This window comes from Panthera tigris, chromosome E1, assembly GCF_018350195.1.
Source record: "Panthera tigris isolate Pti1 chromosome E1, P.tigris_Pti1_mat1.1, whole genome shotgun sequence".
In the NCBI taxonomy this organism is placed as follows: domain Eukaryota; kingdom Metazoa; phylum Chordata; class Mammalia; order Carnivora; family Felidae; genus Panthera; species Panthera tigris.
In genome coordinates this window covers 36,106,360-36,114,370 of record NC_056673.1, presented here as the reverse complement: position 1 = coordinate 36,114,370, position 8,011 = coordinate 36,106,360, and the positions used below count along the sequence as shown (strand labels likewise).

General features: G+C 57.3%; 1 protein-coding gene across 1 annotated transcript; it reads right to left on the bottom strand.

Moving 5' to 3' along the window:
* Positions 1–961: 961 nt before the first annotated feature.
* On the bottom strand, positions 962–4,594 carry LOC102954839 (gastric inhibitory polypeptide). Its single transcript, XM_042967523.1, has 4 exons — positions 4,375–4,594; positions 2,577–2,757; positions 1,872–1,964; positions 962–1,179 (listed from the first exon to the last, which is right to left on the bottom strand). The coding sequence occupies exons 1-4, from the start codon at positions 4,454–4,456 to the stop codon at positions 975–977; spliced, it is 561 nt and encodes a 186-aa protein (XP_042823457.1). The 5' UTR covers positions 4,457–4,594; the 3' UTR covers positions 962–974.
* Between the last annotated feature and the right edge of the window lie 3,417 nt (positions 4,595–8,011).

Here is an 8,011-nt window from a genome sequence, read left to right as displayed (position 1 = left end):
GCATTGGGCGGCACGCACACACACACAGAAGACCATTCCCTGGTAGCGCTCGACAGACGTTGGAATAAGTTTCGACCGTGGCCACAAGGATTCATTTCGGCTCAAACTTTATTGGTTTGGCTTCTCTCGGGGGCCCTGGGGTGCAGCTGAGGCCTGAGCAAGTGAAGGGCAGAGTCCGGGCCTGAGCCGGGTTTGGTCTGAGTCACTGAAACCTGGGGAGAGTGGAAAGAGGAGGGGTAGTGGTTGGAGAGGGGGGTCATTATCCACTTAGAGTCGGCAAAGCAAATCCATCCTGGTGCTCAGCCATGGTTCAGCAGCTCCTACCTCCTAATTACCTTCTTAATTACAAGTCATCAAAGTAAGTCCAGAAAGCAGCCACCTTCCTACGGAGAATTTCTCATACTCTTCTCCATCGTTCTGATCCCGCCCCCCTCCCCCTCTCCCTTCCTGCCCTCTACCGGAAGCCATCCCAGATTTGGTCCCCGGCTTGCCAGCATGGAAGCCTGAGATGTGTTTCGGTTTCCACGCCTCAGTGTTTGCGTCTTGAAATGAGTGTCCTTTAGGTAGGCAGATCTCTTCACGGCGTTAGTCATCCCTTGCTTCTGGGACATAATAGATTAAAGGACTTCCTAGCCGGTGAGGTCGATTCAAGGACCACTGAGACCCACAGAGAGAGGAAACATGCCTCCAACTCTACCAGCGCCGTCACTGGGAAGGGGCCATGGGACAAGGGTACGGTGGGAAAGCCGAGAATAGGATGGGGTGGGCGGGGAGGTGAGCGCAGCCCGTCACCTGGACGCAGTGGAGACAGAAGTTCAAGAAGGGATAATAGCCGCCAACATCACTGAACTCCTATTCCTCACATGTTGCTCTCGGCTCTCTCCCTGGATTATCTCGCTTAAACCTGACAACAGTCCCATGGAGTGGTCTGAATAAGCCTTGATTTTCGTGAAAACACGGAGGTTCAGAGAGGCTTATGGGTTTGCTGGGGTGACGATCTGAACCCATGTGTGGCCCCGAAGCCCAAGCTTATGAGCGCTGTGTAGGATGCCCAAAGCCGCCGACCGCCGCCCCCACCTGAACCTGCAGATTTCCATCTGGTCCGCCATCCAAGCCAGCAGCTCTCGAATCAGTAAAACCTTTAGCAGATCTTCATCACTGGGGTTCTTGGGTAGGGAGCTGCCAAGAAGAAAGCCTTCGGCGGGCTTGGCCATTTTTTTTTTTTTTTTAGCCTCGGCCCCACCCGGAGTGAGTAAATAGAGGGCCCGGGACTCCAAGGGGCAGCGGGGGTGGGGGGGGAGGGAGTCAACACAGCTGCTCTCTCTCTCTCATCTCAGCTTTCAAAGCTCCACCCTGGTCTGCAGGCCAGGGGAATAGGGGGTCTTCAATACAGATGTCCCACCCACCCACCCAGAATGCCTTCCCCAAACCCGAGAGGTGATTTAGGGCACATTCACTCTCTAGAATGATCCGAAGCTTCCTCAGCTTTCTCGGAGAGGGGGCCACTGATGTCAAGGGCCTGGCTGTGGCAGGGTCCCCATTCCTCAAACACGGCCTTCCTGAAGTTTGTCGGGGAGAAGCGGGGAAGCCAGATCCCTGAGGCCTCTGGCGCTGCCCCCTCTCCTTGCCTCTGTGACTCTGCATACTAGGTCATCAGGACTCTGGCCCCCAAACCCCTCCTTGGACCCCAGCCCCGATTTCTCCCAGGCTTCTCCCCTTAAGCTTGGGCTGGCCTCCGGGAACTCAGAGAAGACCCCTCTTTGAACTGAGAGTGGAAGGGGATGCTTATCTGGGGCCTTGCCCTGCTCCAGGGTCTGGGAGAGGGAACAATGAGGCCCTGCCCCCACTCCTTCCCTTGTGGGCTGACTCACCCCTGCTGCTCCCTCGCCGCCCCCTCCTTCCTGTTAGATTGATGGGCCAGCTCCAGGGCCCCGGCCTCCCTCTGGGTGATGTTGTGCTTCCAGCTGGTCAGGTAAAGATTAGGGGGTGGGTGGGGCTGGGGAGACTCCAGATGTCCCCCAGTCCCCAAGCGCTCCGACCTTTGGGGACCTTAACCCAAGTCGCAGAGGGGACGTCTTTGTTCAGCCGCCCCACTGCCTGTCTTCAGCTGCCAAAGAGCTTTTCGGCGTCTACCGTGCTGAGCAAACAGCGAGGGCAGGGGAAGGGACTTGGCCAAGAGAAGAAGAAGGACAAGGGCAGTGTATCCTATTTCCTAAGTCCGAAGTGACCACCACCAAATCGTCATTGTCAGCAGCTCAGCGATCTCTGTCTTAGTCCCCAGCCCAGTGGAGATCCTCTGTGAGCCCCCCCGCACCGCTCCCCCCCCCCTGCCCGCCATCTTCCCTGATCCTTCTCCTTAGAAGAAGACCGGAAAATTGCCTTAGTCCCATGCCAGACTGGGCTATCGCCTGAGCCCTGGTCAGGGCCACCATATTGTCCAGCTCCCCATCGGTGCCTAAGGGAAAGGCACAGCCTGGAGTTGAAGTACAGGCCCGCGTGGCACATGTGACGTCCGGTCTACACGAACGAAGGCACGGCCAGCCTGGGGCCAAGAGAGGGCAGGTGCATTGACTTACTCATTCTTCTTCCCCTTCTGGGCCAGCAGCCAGTTCACAAAGTCTTGTTGGCGGATCTTGTCCATAGCGATGCTGTAGTCACTGATGAAAGTCCCCTCGGCGTACCTGGGGCCTCGAGGTCGGGAGCCACTGACCCTAGTGTGGAGTCTGGGGGGGGGGGGCAGGGAGGGGAGACGAGAGAGAAAGCAGGACACCGTGGGAGGGGCAGGGGGCGAGGGGGACTCACGATGCGGGGACAAACGATCGATCGTCACTGACAGGAGGCTGATGTTTGAAAACAACCCTCCCCCCTTTCTTGGGACTCAGTTTTTATGGAGACACCCTGTTGTCTAAGCATCAAGCCCCTGGGACTCTGTCCTCAGCCCAAGGGCCCACTGCATCCTTAGTGGGTGTGGCTGTCGCTTCTGGGCAGAGAGGGATCAGAGGTCCCCCTGATCTCAGGGGACTGATCTCAGGTCCCTCCTTTACTCCTCTTGCCTGGCCCAACCCCATTCAAGTCTTTGTTCTTGATCCATACCAACAGTAGTGAGCCCTCACGTAACAGCACTTACTGTTCCAGATCCTCTATAAGCCCTTTACTGCGTAAACTCATGTGACCCTGATAACACCCCTACAAGGTTGACACCATATTTTTAAAAACATTTTTTTTTTAACGCTTATTCATTTTTTTGAGAGACAGAGAGAGACAGAGCGTGAGTGAGGGAGGAGAAGAGACAGAGGGAGACACAGAATCCGAAGCAGGCTCCGGGCTCTGAGCTGTCAGCACAGAGCCCGACGCGGGGCTCAAACTCACGGACCGTGAGATCGTGACCTGAGCCGAAGTCGGACGCTCAACCGACTGAGCCACCCAGGTGCCCCCAGACACCATATTTTTTTGTGTATTTATTTATTTTGAGAGGGAGAGAGAGAGAGAGAGAGAGAAGAAGAGAGAATCCCAAGCAGGTGCCAAGTGTGGAGCCTGATGCGGGGCTTGAACCCACGAACCATGAGATCACGGCCTGAGCCGCAGTCGGACATTTAACCCCCTGAGCCACCCAGGCGCCCCAGGTAGACGCTCTTTCTATCCCTTTTTGGGAACGAGGAAACCAAGGTGCAGCGAGATTGATGTAGCACACACAGAGCAGGGGGCAGATCTAGGATCTACCCTCGGGCAGTCTGAGCCCAAGTTCCCAGCTTCTATGTGATGGCCCCCGTCCTCGTCCACATCTGACGTGGCTGATTTGTGGGGAAGACGGCTAGTCCTTGCCTCCGACAAGGCCCAGCTCTTTGCTCAGACAAGTCCCTCCTGGTCCTCCAGAGCACAGAGGCCCCGTGCTCCACGGGCTCAGAACATTCTGCCTTTCCTCGCGGTGCTCTCGGGACAGCCTGCAACTCGCCTAGGTGTTTCTTTGTCCCCCACCTTGGGCCTGTACGTTCCGCGAGGCATTTGTGGACCACTCGGCACGTTTATGTCCTGTGGGTGGCGCCCAGGAGGCCTTCTCTACAGTTTGACCGAAGAATGAACATACGCGAACGCTGAAGGCTTTCGCTAGGAAGGGAGGCGCCGTCCTCTAGTTCAGACACTGAGCCACTGAGGAAGTCCTTCCAGAGATCTAACCGCAGTGTCTCTTGCGGCAATGGGAGCTCGGAATAAATACCCTCTGGTTCTGTCCTCACTCGGCGCACACACACTGCTGGCAGGTTCTCCCTCCAGTTCTTCCCTCTTGGCCTGGGATTCCTCCCTTTCTCATCCCCTCCGCCCCCTCAAAGCCAGAACCCGGCCATCCTCTGCGGCCTCCTCCCCTGCACCCCTACCTGGAGTGACCCTCCCCTTTCTCTGCCAGCACCGCGGCCAGGAGCAGGGACCCCAGCAGCAGATTGAAGATCTTCATGGCTCCCATCTTCCAAGGGTTATTTCCTGAGGGAAGAGACAAAAGGGGACCGGGATGAGGGAAGCACCGTGCTCAGGGACAGCCGGTGTGGCCGGCCGCGTCCCGCTGACGCCTCAGAGCGTTGTGCGGGTTCTGAAAGCTGGGGACACTGAGCTCTGGGGATCAGGGCTTTTCTGGGAGGCTGGAGCCGCGCCTTGGGGAGCGGCAGGGGCTCTCAGATCGGCCGTCACCTAAACCATCACAGAACCTCTTGCCCCGAGTGAAAGCCACCAGCAGGACCGGACCGTCTCATCCTCTCCTTCTCGAGCTTCACTGTTTCTACCCAGGGTCCCCCTGCAGGAAGACGAGCCCAGACATCTCTAGGTCTGGCTTGGGTTTCTCGGGGCTTGGGAGGAAGGTTCATTACTGCTTTTCACCCCTTTTCAAGACTCCCCCTACCCCCGGATGAAATGGGGTCAGTCCTGCTGTGCCCTCCTGCCTTGGCCACCTGGGTGTTACAGGAATCGTGAGAACCGCCGCCTTATTTCTCATGTAGAGGAAAAGAAAGAGAGGTGCAGGGGTGACGGTGCTGAGCATTAATGGGTGCCAAGATCCACTGCCCCTCCAGTATCCTGTCCGTTCCCTGTCCCAGCTGCTCTCTTACCTGGCTTCCTTTCCAGCTCTTCCTTAGATCGAGGACAGGGCAGGGATTTCTTCCTCCCACCTTCTGGACCTTTGGAGCCTCTCTCAAGAGAGTCGGCGGTAGCTCCTTTATATCCAGGCATCGCACACCTGCTGATTAGCCTAAAAGCATCTTATCTCAAAAAATTAAGTCCGCAGCTCCTGCCACATTAAGTCCATTTTACGCGTAATAAAGTTGCCCTTTCCACCTGAACTGTGCTAATCGATGATTAACATTTGGGTATCTCCAGCTGCCTCAGAAGGCAGGCTACCTTAAGGGTCCCCTTTCTTCTCCCCCCGCCCCCACTTCTGGGCACGGGGCCCTGTATTCTTCCTGCCCCACTTCCTTTACAGGTGCTCTCAGAAAGGATGCCCTGGGTGAGGGCACACTTGAGTAGGGTGGCATTGCCTGGGGTAGGACCGCTCCCACAGACCACAGGCCGCCCCTGGATCAGAGAGAGCGGGGCACAGTCCTTTGAACCCCAGCCCTGGATAGTGCCTCACAGCTTTGGCAGTGAAGCAATGTCCCCGCTGCGAAATCTAGGGGGATATCCCAGCTGGCTGGGGGAAAGGGCTGGAGAGTGAGACCGTTGAGGGAACACGAAGAATGGGGGGTTCCTGGGGTAGCTGGGAACCACAAACTTACAGCCAAGCTGCCTTCCTCCGTAGGGGCAGGGTAGAGGCGGGGGGGTGGGGTGGGGAAAGAGGTACATTTACCCCTTGGGAACTCGAGGGAAGGCGGGCAGCTACAATTCTATCTGTAAAGATTTATTGGGGCGCCCGGGTGGCTCAGTTGGTTAAGCGTCCAACTCCCGATTTCGACTCAGGTCATGATTTCACCACTCAGGTCCGTGAGTTGGAGCCCCTCACAGGGCTCTATGCTGACAGCGTGGAGCCTGCTTGGGATTCTCTCTCTCCCTCTCCCTCCCCGCCCTGCCCCTCTCTCCCTGCTCACATACTCTTTCTCTCTAAAATATAAAATAAATCCTAAAAAAAAAAGTTATGAGACCCAAGCCTCTCTCCTCAAATGCCCTATACAAGAGAAGTCTGTGGTTCTGTCTCTGCCATCAGACTGGGGGATCTGAGGGTATGCTGTCCCTGTCAGGCTGGAGGGCTCACCAGGGCACGGCTTTGTCTCCCTGATCAGACTTGGGGGGGGGGGGGCTCTCTGAGATCAGGAGTGTGAACCAAAGCCTACCTGTTCCCCATCCCACAGAAGCTTCCGGAGTGAGGCTAAGGGTCATCCTGAAGGAGCTGCCTCTGACTCTCTCCAAGCACTAAGCACATGGCTCTGTCTTCAGGGCTCAGGCTCGAAGGGGCAGGGCAGACACTGCATTTGGGGCAGACCCCCAAGGCCTCCTTCCTAGGCCCTTCCTTCTCCGCTCGCCGTGGTACTTTGAACCCCAAACAACCAAGCTCGTGCTCTGCCTATTAGCTCCAGGCTCGGCTGATAAAGGCCACTTTCCTTTCCAGGTAAACTGTGCAGCCGGGAAGCAGCTCCAGCGTGAAGTTAAGTGCTTGTGTGGGACGAGGGGGTAACTGGACTAGGGGAGCAACTCGTCTCTGCTCCCTAGAAACCTCGCCCACCCGCCGCCTATGTTTCACCGTCGAGAAGAACTTCTCTCCCGGCAAGCTCTACAAATTCCATCTCCCGGCTCTCAATGGGGAGAGATTAGGCATCATTTCAGATCTGGCCTCCAGAGAGGATGTGGGGGTGCTTGTGATCCTGTTTCCTGTTGATCAACAGTTAATGGGTTGGCTCGGAAGGGTTTGTGTCAAAACCTGGGCACCCCTGCCTGGAGGCACAAGGTATCCAGGAAGGGTGAACATCATGCCCTGGGACCCCTAGGTCTAATGCCCAACAAGACTTGAGGAGGGTTCTGGGATGGGTCCTGGCAGCCCTAAGTCCCTGCCTGGTGCTCTGGGGATTTGTTTGGGGGCCAGGCTCCTCCGAAGGCCAGTTGTGCCTCAAACCCGCACGTCACCCCGTCTTGGAGGGGACCTCTCTGCAGTCCCCCAACCTGTTTCCCTTTGATCTTTGGCTCTCAGGCAGTGGACAGCCTAGAGAGAATGTGCCCTGGGCCCTGGGGGAGGAAGGAATGTAGGGAGGGCCAGAGGAGGAGATCAGAGAAGATGCCAGATGCCCAGGGAGACCCCCAGCCCCCAGCCCAGGGCATATTGGGAGGCTGGAGAACGGAAAAGATGGCCTTCCGCGTTTCCGGGGATCAGAGCCTGCTGATCTTGATCAAAATAGTTCAGTCAATCCTCTGCAACCCCACCAGCCCGTCCACGCACGATAAGTGCCCGAGGGTGCAGATTCCAGCACAGTGCAGCCGTGGGGACAGGGAGGGGGACCCTGGACGTGGCAGACCCTCAGTCCACTGGGGAAACTTTCCAGGATGTGGGGGGTCAGAGAGGTCACAGGGGACGGGAAGGCAGGAGGAAGCCCGGATACAAAGGCCAATGGCCCAGACAGGTGGAGAGCGGGTGTGTGTGTGTGTATTTTTTTTTTGGGGGGGGGGTGTCCTAAGGACTCACAGAAGCCAGGGAATCAGCACAGGAAGGGATAATGGCAGTATTGTCGCAAGAGAACCCAGGGTCCTGCTCCCCAGAGCCTCCTGATTCTGGATTGAGGCCCCAGGATGAGAACCCGAGCAGCAGAGAGGCTTTGGGGGTTGCCGGCTCTTCCAGCAAGAAAAACTGGAAGGTGGTGACTCACCCCCGCCCCCCAACCCTCCAACCCCCCCCCCCCCCCCCCCCCAGCCCAAGGGCCACAGCGGACATTCCAGGCCCAGCACCACAGCCAGGCCAGGGTGACTCAGAGGGCTGGTTGTAGCCTCCCTGCCAGGGACTCCGGCTCAGAGGTCGACTCGGGCTTCAAGCCCATCGGCTGACTCAGAAAGC

What these genes read in the sequence shown, in the direction of transcription:
- LOC102954839 (XM_042967523.1), bottom strand. Translation starts at nt 4,456, where the DNA reads ATGGGAGCCATGAAGATCTTCAATCTGCTGCTGGGGTCCCTGCTCCTG. An exon ending in AGAGAAAGGGGAGGGTCACT is followed by an intron (nt 2,758 to 4,374) that starts CCAGGTAGGGGT and finishes TGTCCTGCTTTC; the next exon opens with TCTCTCGTCTCCCCTCCCTG. An exon ending in GCGGCGAGGGAGCAGCAGGG is followed by an intron (nt 1,180 to 1,871) that starts GTGAGTCAGCCC and finishes TCTTCTTGGCAG; the next exon opens with CTCCCTACCCAAGAACCCCA.